The 19,948-nt window shown below is 37.1% G+C and overlaps 3 protein-coding genes and 1 long non-coding RNA gene across 15 annotated transcripts; 2 read left to right on the forward strand and 2 right to left on the reverse strand.

The window, feature by feature from the left end:
- Positions 1-235: 235 nt before the first annotated feature.
- On the forward strand, positions 236-6,908 carry ewg (DNA-binding protein Ewg). 10 transcript variants are annotated; one of them, XM_069061488.1, is made up of 9 exons: positions 236-333; positions 2,329-2,557; positions 2,609-2,733; positions 2,786-3,211; positions 3,262-3,564; positions 4,074-4,214; positions 4,279-4,432; positions 4,547-4,686; positions 4,769-6,908. In XM_069061488.1, the coding sequence occupies exons 2-9, from the start codon at positions 2,356-2,358 to the stop codon at positions 4,985-4,987; spliced, it is 1,710 nt and encodes a 569-aa protein (XP_068917589.1). In that variant the 5' UTR covers positions 236-333; positions 2,329-2,355; the 3' UTR covers positions 4,988-6,908. The 10 variants fall into 10 exon arrangements, with proteins under 10 accessions (XP_068917589.1, XP_068917587.1, XP_068917586.1 ...); XM_069061486.1 differs by having other exon boundaries at positions 238-337; XM_069061485.1 differs by lacking the exon at positions 236-333 and adding an exon at positions 414-662.
- A 56-nt stretch (positions 6,909-6,964) lies between these two features.
- Positions 6,965-7,759, reverse strand: COX5A (Cytochrome c oxidase subunit 5A). The gene is made up of 2 exons (XM_069061495.1): positions 7,536-7,759; positions 6,965-7,349 (listed from the first exon to the last, which is right to left on the reverse strand). The coding sequence occupies exons 1-2, from the start codon at positions 7,664-7,666 to the stop codon at positions 7,025-7,027; spliced, it is 456 nt and encodes a 151-aa protein (XP_068917596.1). The 5' UTR covers positions 7,667-7,759; the 3' UTR covers positions 6,965-7,024.
- Positions 7,760-8,516: 757 nt separating this feature from the next.
- Positions 8,517-19,948, forward strand: Nrg (Neuroglian). Of its 3 annotated transcripts, XM_069061483.1 has the most exons (13): positions 8,519-8,789; positions 12,007-12,102; positions 12,857-13,595; positions 14,897-15,087; positions 15,139-15,414; positions 15,464-15,733; positions 15,789-16,258; positions 16,325-16,504; positions 16,561-16,786; positions 16,843-18,001; positions 18,053-18,156; positions 18,231-18,327; positions 18,820-19,948. In XM_069061483.1, the coding sequence occupies exons 2-12, from the start codon at positions 12,033-12,035 to the stop codon at positions 18,323-18,325; spliced, it is 3,780 nt and encodes a 1,259-aa protein (XP_068917584.1). In that variant the 5' UTR covers positions 8,519-8,789; positions 12,007-12,032; the 3' UTR covers positions 18,326-18,327; positions 18,820-19,948. The 3 variants fall into 3 exon arrangements, with proteins under 3 accessions (XP_068917582.1, XP_068917584.1, XP_068917583.1); XM_069061481.1 differs by lacking the exon at positions 18,231-18,327 and having other exon boundaries at positions 8,517-8,789; XM_069061482.1 differs by lacking the exons at positions 8,519-8,789; positions 18,231-18,327 and adding an exon at positions 11,711-11,942.
- LOC138140432 (uncharacterized) lies at positions 12,320-13,622 on the reverse strand. The gene is made up of 2 exons (XR_011162497.1): positions 13,482-13,622; positions 12,320-12,572 (listed from the first exon to the last, which is right to left on the reverse strand). It is a non-coding gene; the product is annotated as an uncharacterized lncRNA (long non-coding RNA).

Here is a 19,948-nt window from a genome sequence, read left to right on the forward strand (position 1 = left end):
AACCTTGACGAGGTACTGTTTGTTTGTTTGGGAATTTTCCGCAGTGTGAAATAAAAAAAATTGACTTTTTTTAAATAGATTTTTTGAAACTTATTTGTTAGCTCTATGTTAATTAAGTTTGTATGTATATTGTTGAAAAACTAATAAGAATGTATTATTTTAAATAATATTTCTGTAATTTTGTAAATCACTATTTCGAGTTACACCCATCGGCACACAGATGGCGCAGCGAGAGGAAGCTTTCCTGAATTTCTAGAATGATTAAACATTGTTATATCTGTGTTTACGGGGCCAAGGGCGAGAAATAGTTGAGGGAAAACGGCGTGGAAAAGGGTAGGTAAGTGGATTGTGCCTCAAAAAAGTGAAAATTTGTCGATTTTGTGAATAATTTCTCACGTTAAAATTCCCACAATTGATATTGCGCAGACTCGTGCGAGGTGTTTGTGAGTGAAAACAATGTCGGGCATTACCAACACTGACTGCTTCGATCGATATCAGAGAATGTGACGTAAATTTATCTGTCATTGTGCAAGGGGAATATTTACCGATGTAAAAATGTTGTACTAAGTGTTGTGGACGTGGCAAGTGCGACAAGAAATAAATAATTGTGAAAAATGCGGTAACAGACATGTTTTTCTGTTAAATGTGTAACATACACGCAGGTGCGTACGCAGCCGTACTAATAATTTTAACTGGGCCTGCTCCATTGCTGGAGGACGCGCGATTCACTCAAACAAAATTTCGTCAAATATATTCCAAAAAACAGTCGAACTCAACTAGGCTGAAGCCACAAATGCGTGGCCGCCACCGCCTTCTCGCTTTAACAAACCTTGGAAGCCATTTTAGTTAAATGTCTTTCTCACGGCAGGTCTGGCGCCAAACCTCTGCCCTTTTGCGCAAATACTGTTTATGTTCATGTGCATGTGTTAAAAATACAATGTACAAATGCAATGCCTGGCCACAACATACGGATTTCTACAAATTTCCGACTCAAAACTCTCAATCGAAATATTTTATCTACAGGGAATGTTGGGGGCAAGGGGGAACATCAATTATTGATTTTGTACTGTAGCATTTATACATATATCCCATATTCCGATAATATATTCACGTTATTAACCATTTCAAACATCATTTATTCTTGACAACAATCAAATTATTGAAAGTCGCTCAAGATGGTTAAAACTCAAAAAATGATATATGAGGTAGGTTCATCTAGACATAACCTCACTTGCTTCAAACGCACTCAATTGTTTACAACCCCTTCACACATTTAAGCACGTCAACCATCTCGCAGCCTCACACTTATATCAATTTTGTAAAGTGCTAGATCCCAATCAACCAAGTATTCAACATTTTATGATGTCTCTGTGTGAACCCCAGTTTGTCTCACAATTCATCATTTTCACTCTGCTATGCAAAGAATGTAGAAATTAAAATGTAGCGGGTGTCAGTTTGCTAGTTAAAAGGTGTAGTTATGCAAGAGTGTTCAAGAAATATGCTCAAATCACTTGGAGTAAGGTAATAAACATTTTTACCATTCCATTGTAATTATTCTATGGGATTGTAAGAATTTTCTTTTGTTGTAGATTTATTTTCACAGAGGAATTGTTAAGGGTTAAATTTTTTTGATCTAAATTTGTCACTTTCAAAATTCAATATTATATAGAAAATGTTCTTATTTTGAAATTGTTAAATTTCATGTAATATCGACGGTTAAACAATTTAACTGATTTACTCATAATTATAAAAACTTGTTAACTTAAATCACCATAATCCTCGTCATTTTTCGTTGTTTTTGGTCTAACTTGGTTGGTCATGTTTTGACATAAATGTATTAAATGATACCTAGTAGGGATTGTACAAAAACTACTGTGATGCTACATATTAGAGGGCATTTTTTTTCTAGAAAGAAATCGAAAGTAATTTAAAAACAATTTACGGTACATTAAAATTTGAAGAGTTTTTAGTATGTAGCGTTGTAATCTTTTATGTAGACAGCGCAGAAAGATATTTTATTAGGATATTTTTTTATCAAAATAATTATTTTGACTATTGTTTTTGTGACCATACAATTGAATATGACGTCAAATGACGCCAAATACCATATACCAGTCAGAATTAATTCTGTTTGTACTTATAAACTGTGGTACAAAGGCGATATAAACAAAAACAAAAAAATCTACAAATGCTTATAAGGTTCTTGAGCGACTCGCAGATTGAATTGTGTTTAAATTTATGAACACTATAAGATTCCATTATGACGCTATCATTGAAAAATCACTTCACTGCGACGGTTTAAAGACATAAACGTTGATATTTTTTCAGGAGGCCCGTCTTCCACATTACGGGTAAATGGTTTTGATAATGAATACGTCAAATGGCAATCAGGCCAATAGTGAAGAAATTGCAATGGTTGTTGGGTCGCCAATGTCAATCCAGTCCGACGATGACGATGACAATTGTCAATCGTCGGCGGGGTCGGCGTGCGAAGAGGGCTCCGATTTCATGACGGCGGCAATGGACGATGAAGTCACCGCCCAGTTAGCCGCCGCCGGTAAATGACATCCATTTTAAATCTAAACAACCACAAATGATCGTATTTCAGGTCCAGTAGGTGTCGCTGCCGCTGCCGCAATTGTTTCGGCAAAGAAGCGCAAGAGACCACACTCCTTCGAAACAAATCCTTCAATAAGGAAAAGACAGCAAAATCGTCTGCTCAGAAAGTTGAGAGTAAGTCGTGGAGTGTTATTTATTTGCGCAGTGAACAATTGTGGCATTGTAGCAAACCATTGACGAATTTGCGACGCGCGTCGGTCAGCAAGCTATAGTATTAGTAGCGACGCCTGGTAAACCAAATATTAGTTACAAAGTGTTTGGCGCAAAACCATTAGAAGATGTAATTAAAAATCTCCGTGGGATGATCATGGAAGAGTTGGAGAACGCCCTGGCTCACCAAGCCCCTCCACCGGTTCAGGATGATCCGTCACTTTTTGAATTACCTCCGCTGATCATAGATGGCATTCCGACACCAGTAGAGAAAATGACACAGGCACAGTTGCGTGCTTTCATACCGCTGATGTTAAAGTACTCCACTGGAAGAGGGAAACCGGGATGGGGGCGAGAATCTACAAGGCCGCCGTGGTGGCCAAAGGAATTGCCCTGGGCAAACGTTCGAATGGACGCCAGAAGCGAAGATGAAAAACAAAAAGTAAAAACCGAGTGTTTTTTAAAAGTCGTTATGCAAACCGCTTTTTTTAGATATCATGGACGCACGCTTTGAGGCAGATAGTTATCAATTGTTACAAGTTTCACGGCAGGGAAGACTTGTTGCCGGCGTTCACGGAAGAAGACGAAAAGGCCAACGCAACAGCCACAGCCAACGCGAATGTCAGTACTTCGGTTGGTGTTTTAAAAATGCATTCCTCAGGAATAGTACCTACTCATAAGATACAGATCCAAGCTAACGGGTCGCCACAAATTATTGCCGCTTCGCCTGATGGCTTGTCAGGGTCTTCTGCGCAGGTTTGCCTCGATCCTGCAGGCTATAGCTCAGATGTTGATGTGTGTAGAACTTTATACTATGGGTGTTATCAATTTACATTATTTTACTTTTATGTTCATTTTTTCTTTAATATTTTCTTTTTATTTACCTGTACAAAATATTTTTTTATCACAGTTGTTATTATTTGATGCCTGTTTAGCTTGGTTTTGTTCTTTGTCATAGATTTTTTTAGCGTTAGTTATTTATATGAAAAATGAAACGCAGTGGGAAGTTTTAGCCGTACTAGTTTACATTGAGATGTACCGCTAATGTAACAATTAGAGTCCCAAAGATTAAAACTCTATAGGTAGGAAAAGTAACTTCTAATTTTATTTTAAACAACTTACCCAGTCACATTCTACTTTTGTAATTGATGCCTCCGACGTGTTTCACGTAATCAAATTTAATGTTTGATTTTGTATTATCAAAGAGAAAACTTTCCACTGATGAAAATTTTCTATTGAGTTCTCTCTTGCAACAAGCGGAATAGGAAGAGTAAAATTTCGATTAAGTGAGAAAGTTGTTTTAGATTACCACTCAGTACACTCCTACGGTACTACATACAATTACAAATCCGGATGGTACCGTCAGTATTGTGCAAGTGGATCCAAACAACCCCATCATTACCTTACCAGATGGCACGACAGCCCACGTGCAGGGAATGGCCACTGTAAATATATTTTAACTTGAATTAGATAATGTTTAGTTTTGTCGTGGTTTTTGTAACATTTCAGATACAGACAGGTCAAGGTGACGGTACACCCGTGCACACAATACAAGCAATATCGGAGAGTGGTTCGCAGGGCGAGGTCGTTGACTTGAATTCGGTGACAGAAGCAACACTGAACTCGGAAGGCCAAATCATTCTAACCGGTGAAGATGGTCATGGTGAGTAGTCGATATTTCAAGTTGAAACTAATTTTTTGGTTTTTTGTTTGATTGTTTAAGTAAATTTTTGGTTAGTTCCTTTTTTTATTTTGCATATGACATAACTCTGTTCAGGTTACCCAATTTCAGTAAGTGGCGTGATTACCGTACCTGTAACCGCATCAATGTACCATACCATGGTTGCAAACATTCAACACCTTCATACCAATAGCGATGGTACAGTTTGTGTTACGCCGGTAGTCCCGGTACCTAAGGTGAGTGAAAACGTTGTGTGTACATTTTTTGTGTGTTCTATTTCGTTGTCGTATCATCGTTGAGTGGGGTTAATACTTTTAGTCTGTTGATAAGGTGGAGCCAAATAATGGTGACAACATGGAAACGTTGGCGGTAACACCGAGCGGATTAACGACACATTCGATGATGATACAGAGTTCAGGTAACGAGGGTCCACAAGTTTTACAAGTCCTGTCGTTGAAAGATGCAACTGTTCTAACAAAAGCAATGCAAGGTATTGCCGATGTTAAAACAGAAGAAACTATATTAAGTGACCAATAGACGGTACTGTTGATGCAAATTTTGAAAAATATTATGTGTACCCAATTTTTGATTGTTATTTTGTCAGAGTATTTTCTTTTTATTTTGTATAAATAACTTTGTATTATTTTATTTTTATTTATATTAAGTAAAAATTTAGTTCTTAATTCTTTATGTTGTCTACAAATTTGCAATTTTTTTTTTGACTGTTAACAAAAGTGGTGGTAAATTCTTTCATTGAGAACCTAATAAATAGAGTATATATTATGTTTCTGGATAAGTGCGGAAAACTTTGAATCAATGACAACCAAGTACTCTAACTGTATATAATATAAATATAAATATGTATATCTAAGATTTTTTGTGCTTTTATAAAAGGTGTATACAATTTAACATGACTTATCAAGTACAACAGCTTTATCTTTATTTTTACGCAAGTACTTAGGGTTTAATTACAGTCAGAGAGGCCTAAATTAGAGGCGAAAGATGGTGTAATTTAATGTTTTGTCAAAACTCCCAAATCCGGATGCCGAAACAAGAAACAACGACCTCTGTACCTAGAGCTGTACTTACAGGTAGTACGTGATCTTTCACGCAGAAAATTTGTAGCTAATACTTGCACATGATTAATTGTGCGGTTTTTTTTATTTACAATTTTCTATTTATCGTTTATTGCTGTTGAAATTAATAATTTTTTAATTGAGGTGGGAAAGTTTCCGTAAATTTTATTAAATACTTTTTACAGAGCGAGTGGACGATTTTTTGTTCTAAAATGCGTGTAGATTTGATATTGGAGTTGTGTCATCCCACTTATCTAAAACATGAAGCACTAATACTACGTATTTTACTAGTCACTTTTGGCATAATGATGTTAGTTTTATAATGAAGGATTAGTGTTCAAGAAAGGGTATATACTATATCAACATATTAGTAAACACATGATTTCTTATTGGTCAAGCTGTGTTAATTTAAATCTTTTTATACATGTGCATATTAAGTGTAAGTTTACCCTGTATATTACTAATTAGTTTAGCTTAATTTAATAAATTGTTAATTATTTTTAGTTATTACTGGGTATTTTAATTGTTAGTTCACTGTGCACTAGAAAGGTTTTATGTGTGTTTACAAACAATGGTGGTTGTTTTTGGTGTGTATTGTATGGTTCCTTTGTTATTTGTGCCATACATTTGCATTGCTTGCTTCACTAGTTTTTTACATTTGGTGAATTTCCATACCTTGTTAATTTTGTATTATGTAAAGAACCAAATATTAATTAGGCTTGGTTTAGAATTTCGTGCCAAAGGCATATTAAAGTACCTTCATTAAATATTTTAATACCTACTAGATTATTTTATCCCGTTTATCATTTTACCGGAATTCTATACTAGTAATGTAATAAGTGAAGTTTAGATTGAATAACCAATTCATTTCTAACCGCAGTTTTGTAAAATTAAAAACACTGTACATTGTATATTTTACAATCTCACTGTAACTAACTTTTTGACAAAATAAATGTAATAGTTTGTTTCAATGTGGTGTGACATGTTAACTTTTAAATGTTATTTTTATGGTATGCATGTAAATTAGAATTTAGAACTATATGGCCAATTACCTGTAGTGGTAATGAATTGTAGCACCATATAAACATTATATACACTAAAGATATCTTCCTCTTATCACTTCCCAGTAACAAATTCGGAGATATCTTTGTTTGTTTTTGTTTATATTCAATGTGCTGGCACAAGAGGCAGTTGTTTGTCCATAAAACGTTAAAAAAATTGTACATTTACACTTTACCAACTGGCCTTACGTTACTTTCGAAAATGCCTTTGGTTCTACGCACTCTACGAAATTTTAATGATCTTGGCCTGATCATTAATTTAAACTTGTAAATTTTAATAGAAATCTGTAACTACCAAATAAAGCTATCAGTTATGTAACACATTTTTTTTTATTAAATACACATTTTCAGACAATCCCCAAAAAAAAATCGCCACGCACGTTAACGTACTGGTTTTATTAATAATATTACAGTGACTAACTAAATTAAGTGTTTATTTAATGAATTTCATAGACTGACTGCAGAGCTAGTTCTGGTTTATCATAACCCAGCTCTTCTGGCGTGTCAATTCCCAGTTCAGTTAAAGCAGGTCTGATTTCTTGAATGAGGTATGGGTAAATTTCGTTGACTCTACCACCACACTTGTCTTTCACAGCTTCCAAAATCCTGACCGCCAGGGCGTAGTCGTTAACGCGGCGGCACGCTTTCAGCGCGGCAGTGAGGATTTTCGGTTCAGGGACCAAATCATGACCGCAAAGATCGTTTATACCCTGTCGGATTTCCCAACCATCGATATCCTTCCTGTTGAAGAAATTCTCGTACCTGCAACACGTACATAATTTGAAATTCCCGCCACGCGAAAATCACGTTCGCCGTGTCCGTGTGAAACAAATGAAAATCTTACATAAAAGCACACTTCGATTTCTACTTGTGCATTATTTTTCTTTCCTTAGTCGTGGATGTTTTATAACTTTATAAATGATTGATTTATCAATTACGTAATTTTACCTGGCATCGAACTGTTCGTCAGTTTCGGTACTGTGAGAGGACATGAACCGGGTTGTAGTTATCGAAGGTTTTGAGACGTTCATGGCCCCCTTAACTAGGGAGTGCATACGGAGGGCCGTCGTACGGAACATTTTTTTAAATCAATTGATAACACGCACAAATGGCGAATATAACGTTCAATGTGGACAAAATGACAGATGTTAAGTGAACTACGGTTTTTAAGTGCGCAAACGCGCACCAGTAGCTTATTTACTTCAAAGTTTGGAGTTTCACACAACACGGAGTTTAGAACTAAATTCAAATTTTGCGGCAAATTTAATAATAATAAATTTATAAAACGTGATAAAAATGTGTTGTAAAATTATCATGATAATTATGTCATAGTTAGCTGTTGTTTTTTTGTTAACAAATGACAATCGTTTAAACTTTTGACAGATAAATTATTTCTGTGAAACTTCTCGTAATAATGTTAATCTAGGTTTAATGCGTTTAATGTTCATTTGGTTATTGCATAATTATATTACGTGAGGCCTGACTATTGTAATTAATGCTAGCATGAATTAAGTTCGTTAAGTCAAATTGAGTCATTACAATAAAACATCTAATTTTTAGTAAAAAATACTGAGAATTTATACCTAAGGGATTAATGAATTTGACAGAATTTAAATTAAATAATGATCATCAAGACAAGTGAAGTACCTAGGCCACTTGGGTATTTTTTTAATTTTACAGACATTTGACATTTGTCTGGCAAATTTTAACGGAAAAAATGAAATCATTTGTGTCAAAGTAAACATCTATGAGATATGCACATTACATGGAGTCATTTCATTTTGAAATAATCAATAATTTTAAATAATGACGTAATGGAGAAGGAATTTTCTTTTAATATCTGCACGCTGCGTTTGAAACTGACGTGTAAAGTTTTTGAAAGCTCCGTAAGATGGCGCTTCGAATCAACAATTTTACCACGCCTACCAACACGAAACGGTTTTAGACTAAAATAAAATAGAAATGAGTCATTTTTGATGTATAATGGACAGTCGAACGCTCCTATTGAGTATTTTTAGTAAAACATTAGACGACTTAAATTTTGAATAAGTAATCTTTTTTGAGCCAGTGATAGTTCGTCGTGATAATAATTTGATTAGTGAGTGTGACGACTGCCTAGGCCGCACCTATCTCTGTTGTGTGTTTGTAGTGTAGTGATAAATCGTTATCATGGACAAATAACAAAGATTTTGAAATAATCTGGTAAGTTTTTGTTTATTTTTAATAAAACTAGATAAGCGTTTATGATCTTGATATAAGAGATAAAAGAAATTGAATAAAAACCACCGAAAGAAATCACCAACCCGACTAGCACCTTGTTCTTCTCTGGCGTTAATTTATGTCAAATGTAAGAAAACATTTAACGACTTCGAATGCACTATTTCCTAAAACAAGAAGCCACCGCTGCCAAAATTTCTGTGAAACATGCAGCACCCAAGAATTGATTGATTTTCAGGATAATATTGTTATTGTGCAATCATTCTAAATTTAGTTAACCTAATCTGAAAATATTTATGTCGTAAGAATCAAGTCGCCGGCCGTTTTAACAAACAAGTAGTCCGATGCCGTTTTGTTTATCCACATTAATTTGATGTTAAGTAGAAGTTGTCGTTTCCGAAATGATGTCATTTGACATTTTTCACAATCACAGCCTGCTTTTCCAAATTTCTAGTGAAGTCATCGTTATTTGAGTGTAAAATTGTTCAACGTCTAGAACCTATCACTGAAGAGTGTTTATCATATGTCCAATTTATTCGACTAACCTATTCTTAAATTTAATCAATGGATATAAATAGCTCAAATGCTCAAGTAATTGCATTTGTAATTTATATTCATGTCACACACACGATTTGAAGGAGCAGGCACAGCGTTAAACCCCTCCCACATATGACTGTTATTGTCAAATTTCCTTGCAGTTGCCATCTGACACAAGGCTCTTTTTGTTTACTAAATCGAATCCGTTTGCACCCTTAACTCTCTAGTGGTTTCTGAAACCTTATATTTAGAAGAATTATTTACCTTCCTCTCTAAATGACTCATCCAGTTTGATGAGTCGTCTTCAATGTCTCGGATGTTCTCTTTGCCAGCAAAACTAATTTAAGTATTCATAGGTCACCGAAATTAATCCGCAAGATCCCAACTGTTAAAATGATATTTCTCTAACGACTCCCAAGTCACAAAATAAGATCAAATACACTACACTAAATGACGTACCTAATTAAATTTCAAGTCGTCGAAGAGAATCCAATTAGAATAATGTTAGGCGAAGATGGCGCCAATTGTTAGTAATAACGTTCACGTAGAATATTACTTATTAATTTTTATGAGCCTTTTGCTCAATTCTTATTGTTGGTAAGATACTAAAAAATTAGAATTCAGATGTTATACTGCTCATAAAACTAGGATAAAATGTACCTTTTACGATATGTCCACTAAGTTTAAGTTATCGTTAAATCTGTCGTCACTTCTCATTAAGCGCTTTTGAGGTTAATATACGTAAATTTCAAGACTCGTCGTTACATGAAATTATTAGTATGTCAATAAAATATCCATTTATGTTTGACACGTGTAAAACTCTCGCTACCCACCAATGGCAAAATTTCATCTTGCCTATATGGGGTCATATCGGACCCGAGTCTACAAATTGTGTGTTTTGATTATTCGTATCGTGACAATGTATTAGAAAAGACTTTCTCTTCTTCTGTGGGCACAAATATAAGATATATCTCATGTAATTGTGCGTAAATGAAACATTCGAAAGAACGGGATTACATTTGATCTAAATCAAAACTGTACAATACGTTACGAATAAATCTTTATTTTTATTACACAAAGTTTTTATTTCCCCGTTTAGCGTTCCGGAATCATTTTCTTCGTTTATTATCTTGGCCAGTCTGGAAAATCTGTTTTTATTATGATTATATTCTGCACTCTTCCAGAGTAAACCGTGTTTCAACTAAATGTACAAAAAAGTTTTGTTTTATAAGAAGTGTTTACTTTAACGAAAAAAACGTAATTCAATAGAATTAAAATAATAAACTGAAAAACTACAAGGACAGGTTTACAAAGTAGAAATTTGCTAATGACAAGATTCATCGCTTTATTGAAGATTTTAAAACTAGGAGTGGAGAACGATGTAGTAAATCGATCAAATAAAAGAATCTGATTTTTCAGAAATAATATTCCATGATATTTGGTATTGATTTCTAAATGTTTAAGTTTTGTTTTTTAAATAAAATTGATTAACCAAGGAAGATAAAAATAAGCGGTTTTAAATCGCCACCACCACCACAATAAGTCATAAATCGATAAAGGAAGTACTGTGATTAGTGGTCCACGTAATAATATTTAGGATATTGATACTTGCAGATGAATAGATAAATAAATGAAGGATGTGATTGCAATTATTTTTATGTACGTAATATAAACGAAACTAACAAAATTGGTATGGTGAATGTAGTAAAAAAGCGGATGAATGATTTTTTATGGAATACATGTTCGGGTCGTGGGTTTTAAAATATGTGCGATTGTCGCCGACGAAATATGTCGAAATCAAATTTAAGAAGGTCGAAATTTTTGCCGGAACAAGAAAATCAGTATCGATTTGTCGGTAACTCATTTTTCTGTTCCAATTGGACTGGAAAGTTGTTCACACATGGCTCGTTTTGCGGATATAGAATTTTTATAGCGAGGGGCAGAACTGTCAGACAAAGAGTTAGCCATGTTTTACCGGAAAAAGCGGTCTTATTGAATTTTTAAATAGTGCTATCAGTGCTTTAAATATTTGTACAGCGAGTGCAACGTTGTGTCTATTGTGTTCATGCATTTTACGTCTAGACTTTCGAATGTGAAGAGCGTGAATCCACGTTTCGATAACGTCACAATTTACACTCCGGTTATTAAAGTTCAATAACTCCGTCAATTACATTTTGAATATGTAATGGAATAAGTCAAAGCGTCAAAGTGCCAACGATTAAAGTTACTGAGTCACGTCAAGGAAATTATTCACTTTTCGCCACGATAACGACGAAATTTTTATAAAATGAGGTTTGCGTGACGTCACTGATGCGATTTTTAAACCGGGAATTTAATTACATCTATTGACAGCGCCGACACTTTTACACTGAAAAGTCGAATAACGTCATCATTGAGATTATACATTTCTAAATTTAAAATATTTATATATTTTGCATGACATTTAATGACATCATTTATTTCATAGACACCAGCGGATTCCTTGTCGGTACAGATTTTTCTCGATATTCACGATCCTCTACAGTTGGTGGTAGTTCACTAATTACACTGTTGCGTATTTTTTCTAAATTTAGAAATGTTCTGATGCATCTTATCATCGACGTAATTTATTCATATTAATTGGAACAACATAACATACTAATTGTTTTGTTTTTTTTATTTACAGGGTGTAGCTCAATACACACTACAAAGATGGCGAAGTGCTTCATTTTCAGTTCGTTGTTGACGATATTTAGTTTATCATGCTCATCGGGAAGAGAAGGTAAATAAATAGTTTTGTTTTTTATTTTTTTTTTTCTTACGTGTGCATTTTTAACATCGATTGTTACCGTTATTCGACCAATTTACATCGGTATCAGTTTCCTGCCTTCTCCATCGTTGAATTCATAATGTAGGGCAGTGGTAAAATTCGTTGGTCGGTATAATAGTACATTTGCATAATCGGGTGGGGTGATGTATTAATAACATTCAACAAAAACTAGAAGCATACAGTTGTATTTAACATAATAAAAATTATATAAGAAACTGTAAATAAAAATATTATTTTTATTTTTGATCATTAGTACAGCAAAAAGAGAATGTGAAAGTGACTTTTCTCATTTCTTTTGTAATTGGTAGAACAACTCAGTCGAAGAATTACTCAGACATTTCTCGATAAAAACAATGAACGAGCATCCCGTTGATTCACGATTCTGTTATGGCATAACCGATGTCATTCAGATTGTAGGTTTGCTGTAAAATAAAAAAGTAGATTGTAATTAAAATCGTTGTTGACTTTTGTCAAAAGTAATTTCACTGAGATGAAAGATCTGTTTGGAGAAAACAAAATAAGAGCGTCTTTTAGACGTAAATACGAAAAGCAGTTTTTAATATTAACGTTGATTACATCTTGCAAGGCCCGGTAAATAAATTGGCGACACAAAGCGTCGATTCGTCTTTTATTTCGTATTGTTCAAACATACTCCCCCCGTTGATTAGGTCTTTTTTTGATTATATGTATATCTTTTTCTTATTAGTACCGTCACCCCCGTACATCGTGAAACAGCCCCCAACCGACGAAGTCCTTTTCCAAGTAGAAAGCAGCGGTGAAACAGACAAACCCTTTTATATAGAATGCGAAGCGATAGGTGAACCAGCTCCAAAGTATAGCTGGTACAAAAACGGTAAACCTTTTAAATGGCAAGCCTACGACGACCGCATATCCCAGCAACCGGGACGTGGAACATTATCAATATCAAAACCTCAAAATGTCGATCTCGGACAGTACCAATGTTTCGCCGAAAACGAACACGGCATCGCCACCTCAAATTCGGTGTTCATGAGGAAAGCCGAATTGAACTCGTTCAAGACGACCCAACCGATCGCCTTGACCGGAAGCGAAGGTGAACCCTTCAAACTGACCTGCGAACCACCTGACGGTTGGCCAAAACCGATCGTCCACTGGATCTATTTGTACACGAACGGTGGATTCAAAACCATCAACAGTTCAAGGATGACGATCGATCCAGAGGGCAACTTGTGGTTCTCGAATTTGACCAAAGCGGACGTCACTGACAATTTTAAATACGCCTGTGCCGCCACCTCACCCTTCAAGCACGAGTACAAGTACGGAAATAGCGTTTTGTTAAATGTTGTATCTACCGGCGTGTCGGCGGTGTCCAACAAGAGGGAACCAGTTCTTCAGTACGTTTCCAGAAGGAACACGGTGGCGTATCTGGGAAAACAACAAAAACTGTATTGTATTTATGGTGGAACGTAAGTGTTTTTAGTTAAAGAGAACGGCTCGTGAACAACAAAATACTATATTGTGATAAGAAGCATTTTGTAACGCGCACGGGTTCAGAAGTACATGGGTGAAGGGGTATTTTTTCTACTTTGCACCTTTTCAGCCATTTTTAAGTGATAATTGACAGTTTTCAAATTTGGGGAATTTTGTCGCGGTTGGCAACAAATGTCATATTGTTTGGAAGAGACAAATTTCAAATGATTTTAGTAGTGGGCGTCGAATTTCATGAACAGCACCTGCAAAGCGTCGGGCGCAATGTAATTTCACGATTTAATAATGGTTTCTGTGTTTTTTGAAGCAGTACAAGAGTCAATAGATTACCTGGTGTCGTACGGTTTGAATATTATTTCCATTATTATTGGAGAATTTATTTTTTACTTTACAGCCTTATTAAATTTTATTCAAATAAATTCGCAAAACACTGGGACGCTAAAATAAAAACGAAACAAAAACTCTGCAAAAACCATACAGTCGACCTGTTCAGTAATAAACACCATCGCAAGTCGGATTAACTAGCATTATTCCGTGCGCTGATTGTATATATAATATGAAACCACATCAATTATGAGCGATTGGACTACTTCCTTCGCGTATTTTCATGCAAAAACTGATTCTCCGCTTGTTTATTTGTATATTTCACGGAAACAACTTCAATTAAAATTCGTTTTGTTTTGGCGTTTATTTTGACATTTCATTTTCGTCATGCCAAGATCAGGAATGCTAACCTTGAAAAAGTAAGCAAGTAAAAGTCTAAAAACCGCGAATTTCTATTACAGCACCCAAAATGGGTTTTGTAATAGTTTTCATATAGACACAAAGTAGAAAATAGTTATTTACATTACGATAGGCTACACTTTACAGCGCCAGGTTTTTAGATTGAAACACGACCGCGAAGCGGGAGTGTTACCGAGCAATATAAAATGCCTACCGTTTCGTTTTCTCAAATTTGAAATTTGTTGTAATAATTTTGCAAAACCTGTCAAAAACTGACATTTGAGTAATGAAATGGCAGAAAGTGATCTGTTGTACCGATAACTGACATGCGCTTACGATTTACACCGCAAGATGGCGCCAAAGGTGTTCACAAATGGTTTTTGATTATTTTTGTACTTGTTAAACTCGGAGAAAGTCTTAAAAATATGATAAATCGATTTCTTCACGATGGAAAAAATGAATCTGATTCATCTGGTGTACGGGATGTTGTTTGTCGCCGTTTTCTTTGAGACGCCATCAGTGTGGCATGTCCGGTTTCTCAGTCGTAACTTTTTAGTCCTCTACCCCAGACGGTGTGGTTTAAAGATGGTAAACCTATACAGTCGTCGGATAGAATAACACAGGATAATTATGGAAAGTCGTTGGTAATACGAGTGGTAGACTTCGACGACGAAGGATCTTACACGTGCGAAGTCAGCAACGGAGTCCAAGAATCAAAATCTTACTCGATCGATCTGAAAGTTTTCGGTATTTCGACGAGTCATTCAAATAAAACATATAATAACGAGAACATTGCAGCGGTTCCATATTTCACTGTGGAACCAGAACGCGTAAACGCAGCCGAGGGAGAAACAGCCGAATTCCGTTGCGAAGCTGGTGGCGTACCAAAACCGGAGATCAAGTGGATATACAACGGGAAACCCATAACCGAGGCACCCCCGAACCCCAGAAGAAACGTGAAAAACAACAGGATAATAATCGAGAGACTGACGAAAGCCGACACCGGCAATTACGGTTGTAACGCGACCAATTCTCTGGGTTACGTTTACAAAGACGTCTACGTGAACGTTCTGTGTACGTAGGTTGTGTCTAACGACGAGCTTGTTTGATCTCCCGGTTTTAGCGTTGCCTCCCGAAATCCTCGAAGCTCCGAAGGACACGCAAGCGGTGGACGGTCAGAACGTGACGATGACGTGCAAAGTGCTGGGAGCTCCGAAACCGTCGATCAAGTGGAGTTTGAACGACAAAGAGCTGACTGGGGGACGATACTTGATACAACCGAACGGCGATTTGATAATTACGAAAGTGCAATTCGACGACCGAGGCAATTACACTTGTTACGCCAAAAACAAGTTCGGAACGGCGGAAGAAAGGGCCATGCTGCTCGTGAAATGTAATTAAATAATGCGATTTGAAGTTTACGTAACAGTATGATGTTGTTTTTCCAGCACACACTTATATTACCGACGGTCCGGAGGATTACGAAGTGGCGGCTCACACGTCGGCTACTTTTAGGTGTAACGCGGTCAGCGATGATTCGTTGGATTTGGAAATCGTTTGGTTGAAGAACGATCAACCGATCGATTTTGAAGAAGAGCCGAGATTCGTGCGCTCGTCCGACTATTCCTTGACCATCACCCAAACCATAGAATTAGACTCGGGGACTTACACGTGCGTTGCTAGAACCGCGTTAGATGAAGCTTCCGCTAAAGCTCAACTTATCGTACAAGATGCTCCAAATCCTCCCGCCATGTTGGGAGTCGAATGCCATGCCAAAGACGCCACCATTAAGTGGAAGTCGATGGGTGACAACCGCGCTCCAATTTCTCATTATATCATCGAGTACAATACAACTTTCACGCCTGAAACTTGGACTGATACGTACAATAGCGTTCCGGCGACTGATATGAGTTTCAATGTAAGTTGTAGTTTTATTATTGGAAATAAACCGATGCGTAATGCCGGCGACGGTTGTATTTTGAAGGTTCCTATGAGCCCGTGGACCAATTACACTTTCCGAGTGATCGCCGTCAACAAAATTGGAAAATCTGGACCTTCCGTGCACTCAGACGTCTGCGAAACTCAACCAGACGTCCCTTACAAGAATCCGGATGATGTTAAAGGCGAAGGTGACAGACCTGACAACCTCATCATCACATGGACGGTGAGTGCCCTCTCGAAAAGTTCCACTAGGAGTTGACTTTGTTTTTTGTGTGTCAGCCCATGCCAAAAATCGAACATAACGCCGATAAATTTCAATATCGCGTGTTTTGGAAACGCGACATACCGGGAGCGTCGTACGAAAGCCATGACATAACCGATTGGAAAGTGAAAAGATACGTGGTGGAAAACCAACCGACTTTTCAACAATATCGAATCAAGGTAGTCGCGATGAATTGGAAGGGTGAAGCGAATGTTGCACCAGAGGAAGTGATAGGTTATTCAGGTGGGTTATTGTTGTGTGTTGTTTGTGGTGACCGGTGTTGATTTGAGAGTTTTCAGGTGAAAATGTTCCGGGAGAGGCTCCCACGAATTTCACTCTGTTGAACATTCAGAGTCCCAAGACGGCGCTCTTGAGTTGGAATCCGGTGGACAAGAAGAGCGTGCACGGTCACTTGAAAGGTTACAAGATCAAGACGTGGAGCGACATCTCGAATTCGATGTATAACGAAATACAGGTGCAGGGTTACGCCACGAGCGCTCTAGTCGATAATCTAGATCCCTTCACGAGAAATTACGCTCAAGTTTTCGTGTACAACGGCAAGTACAACGGGCCCCCGAGCGACACTTTGAGCTTTGTAACGCCGGAAGGTGTCCCCGAAGCGATGGCGTACCTGGAAGCGTACCCCTTGGGGGAGCTGGCGTCGAACGATCCGAGCAAAACCGCGACGTCCGCGTTCTGGTTGATCTGGAAGAAACCGGAGAAACCGAACGGGATCTTGAGAGGGTACAATATATTTTACAGACCGATCATCGACGGCACGACCAACGCGAGGCTGGCGAGGAGTCCGCAGATCATGAGCGGGGACATCTTGAGCGCCAAGCTGACCGGACTCAAGCCGGACACCAACTACGTGATTTACATCTCGGCGAAGACCAATGCGGGCTCGTCGAGGGAGTTCTATATTGAGAGGAAGACGAGACCGGCGGGTCTCAGCTCGCCTCCGGGCGTTCCCGACTTCGACTGGGAGGTGGTCAAGGTCAACGATGACGGAATCGGAACCGTCAGGATACAGTGGATGCCGGACAAGAACGGCAACCCCGGGTCGCACTTCATCGTCAAATATAGACGACAAGGCGAGCCGGCCTTCCACGAGGTGCAAGTTCTCAACGAGGATTTCGTCGACATTCCCGAGATCGCCCCCAGGGAGTCGTACGATTTCATCGTGTCGTCGGTCGACGGCAACCACCACGTCGACAGCGAACTCAAAACGATCAACATCTATTCGGACGGACCTCTCATCAAAGCTAACGAGAATATGGCGACCGCCGGCTGGTTCATCGGCATGATGCTCGCCATCGCCATCCTTCTGCTCATTCTGATCGTCGTCTGCATCATCAAGCGCAACAGGGGCGGGAAATACGCCGTGCACGAGAGGGAGCAAGCGAACGGACGTCACGATTATCCAGACGAAGGAGGTTTCCACGAGTACTCGCAACCGTGAGTCTTTTCGTCCAGTTTTTACATACAGGTTTTGTACGGGTCTTTCAGGTTGGATAATAAGTCGCACGGGAGAGCTTCCATGAGCAGCGAACCCAAGGTGGGACCGGAGAGCGACACAGACTCGATGGCTGAATACGGTGACGGAGATACAGGTAATGATTTTTCTTTTGTTCTTTTTTTGTTGTTGTTTTGTTTTGTGTTCAAATTTTTATTTTGATTTATGTAGAGGGTATGAATGAGGACGGGTCATTTATCGGGCAATATGGCCGCAAACGGGGCCAAGGAGAAACAACGTCGCAAGGGTTTGCCACTCTTGTATAATAGTAAGATTTATTTTGTTTTTTTTCTTTAATTTTCGATTTCTACCGGATGCCTTTTTTTCATGGGTTGGTAATACTATTGTTGATCAATTTTAATGTGGTGGCCGTACACGCCTATTTGACATAATCTATTAATACATAAAATGTCAAAATCACGTTTTGTACGCCAGTGTGTTAATTAATATATGTGTCAGTTTTGCCAAAGTAATTTTTGAAAAATGTCCCCAACTTAAGAAAAAAAAAACTCCCGGTACTAATCTGTCATTCTTATTAACCAAATTCGTACCGCTTTTGGGGTGCGATCTCTCCATCGAGAATTTCTCTTCACTAAAATTACTACACGAAAGCGTTGAAAAATTTGGGATTGTCACGTCTTCTGTGAGATCCTGAATTGTTCGATCGAACTCCGCTTTCATCAAAAAAATAATATATTTTTTTATTAATCGAGTGATTTCACCGCGAGGAGATGTTACATGAATGGTTGTTTATTTTCAGGGCGTTTCACCGAAGACGGATCTTTCATAGGTCAATATGTACCGAGCAACATGAAACAGCTTGGCCCACCCTCAGTTACGGCAGGGGTTAACAATAATGCGATGGCTACGTATGTTTAAACATACGTAACTGATAAAGCTTACTTTAAACTAATTCTTCTTTAATACATATATTTTTTGCTGTAGCAGTGTTGTGACATTTTTTTAAATTTTATTTTGTGTACTTGATATGATAACGGAGGAAAATCTCAAAAAAGTAAATAAGTGGTGAATTTATTTTTGTGAAGAATATTTATTGTTTGAGAATGTGTTCTTTTTTTCACTCGGGTAAAAATTTAATTCGTCCATTTCTTAGGTTAAAAAACGATAAAATCAAAATGAATTTAATGTATAGTAATATATTTTTGTTTTGCGTTGCAATTTGAAAATGACAAAAAACAAATGGTAATTTTTAAATTGTAACGACTTGATCTGTTAAGTACTGGAATAATTTGTGTATCTTTATGTATTATATAGTTATTAATTATAGGATCATATATTTATAATGTTCTCATATTATTGCCCAAGGAATTATGTTCTCGTACGATATGCAACATTGAAAGAAAGAATTATAAAGTTATAAACATGTTTCATGCTTGAGGAGTAATTATTATTTATAAGTTAGGTAATAAATTTTCAAAATTGCTTTAATAGGAGTCGTTTAAAGATATAGTTTTATTCTTGACACTGCCTAATTTAGAAATATTATGTGTGTTACATTCTTTGGACGGCATCAGACGACGTACAATAAGCAATAAGGTGAACAACTTCAATTTATTTTGAAGGAATTGCTAAAACAGCCATCACAAAATTTCCCGCAAAATAACTTGAAACAAAAGACTTATTGTACAGGAACTGTTCTAAAAACCTGCTATTATAAAGATAATTCAAATTAATCTAAGTAAAGTAAGTTAAGCTGAAATATTTTTTTTACGATTTTCGTAGTTTGTAGATTTCTGAAAATTTACATTGCGCAATAATTTTACAATTACACAATACCGACGCGGTAAATGTAGATTATTGCCTTATTATTTTTTGTATTCAGTTACGATTAAGGCGTAGGCCCGGATATCATTAAATTATGAAACTTT

The sequence above is a fragment of the Tenebrio molitor genome, chromosome X (assembly GCF_963966145.1).
Source record: "Tenebrio molitor chromosome X, icTenMoli1.1, whole genome shotgun sequence".
Classification (NCBI taxonomy): Eukaryota; Metazoa; Arthropoda; class Insecta; order Coleoptera; family Tenebrionidae; genus Tenebrio; species Tenebrio molitor.

Coding starts and splice junctions, on each gene's coding strand:
- COX5A (XM_069061495.1), bottom strand. CDS start 7,666: ATGTTCCGTACGACGGCCCTCCGTATGCACTCCCTAGTTAAGGGGGCC. Junction 7,350..7,535: donor GACGAACAGTTCGATGCCAG/GTAAAATTACGT, acceptor TACGTGTTGCAG/GTACGAGAATTTCTTCAACA.
- Nrg (XM_069061481.1), top strand. CDS start 12,033: ATGGCGAAGTGCTTCATTTTCAGTTCGTTGTTGACGATATTTAGTTTA. Junction 12,103..12,856: donor ATGCTCATCGGGAAGAGAAG/GTAAATAAATAG, acceptor TTTTCTTATTAG/TACCGTCACCCCCGTACATC. Junction 15,088..15,138: donor GATCGATCTGAAAGTTTTCG/GTATTTCGACGA, acceptor AGAACATTGCAG/CGGTTCCATATTTCACTGTG.
- ewg (XM_069061488.1), top strand. CDS start 2,356: ATGGTTTTGATAATGAATACGTCAAATGGCAATCAGGCCAATAGTGAA. Junction 2,734..2,785: donor GTCTGCTCAGAAAGTTGAGA/GTAAGTCGTGGA, acceptor GTGGCATTGTAG/CAAACCATTGACGAATTTGC. Junction 3,565..4,073: donor GCTATAGCTCAGATGTTGAT/GTGTGTAGAACT, acceptor AAGTTGTTTTAG/ATTACCACTCAGTACACTCC.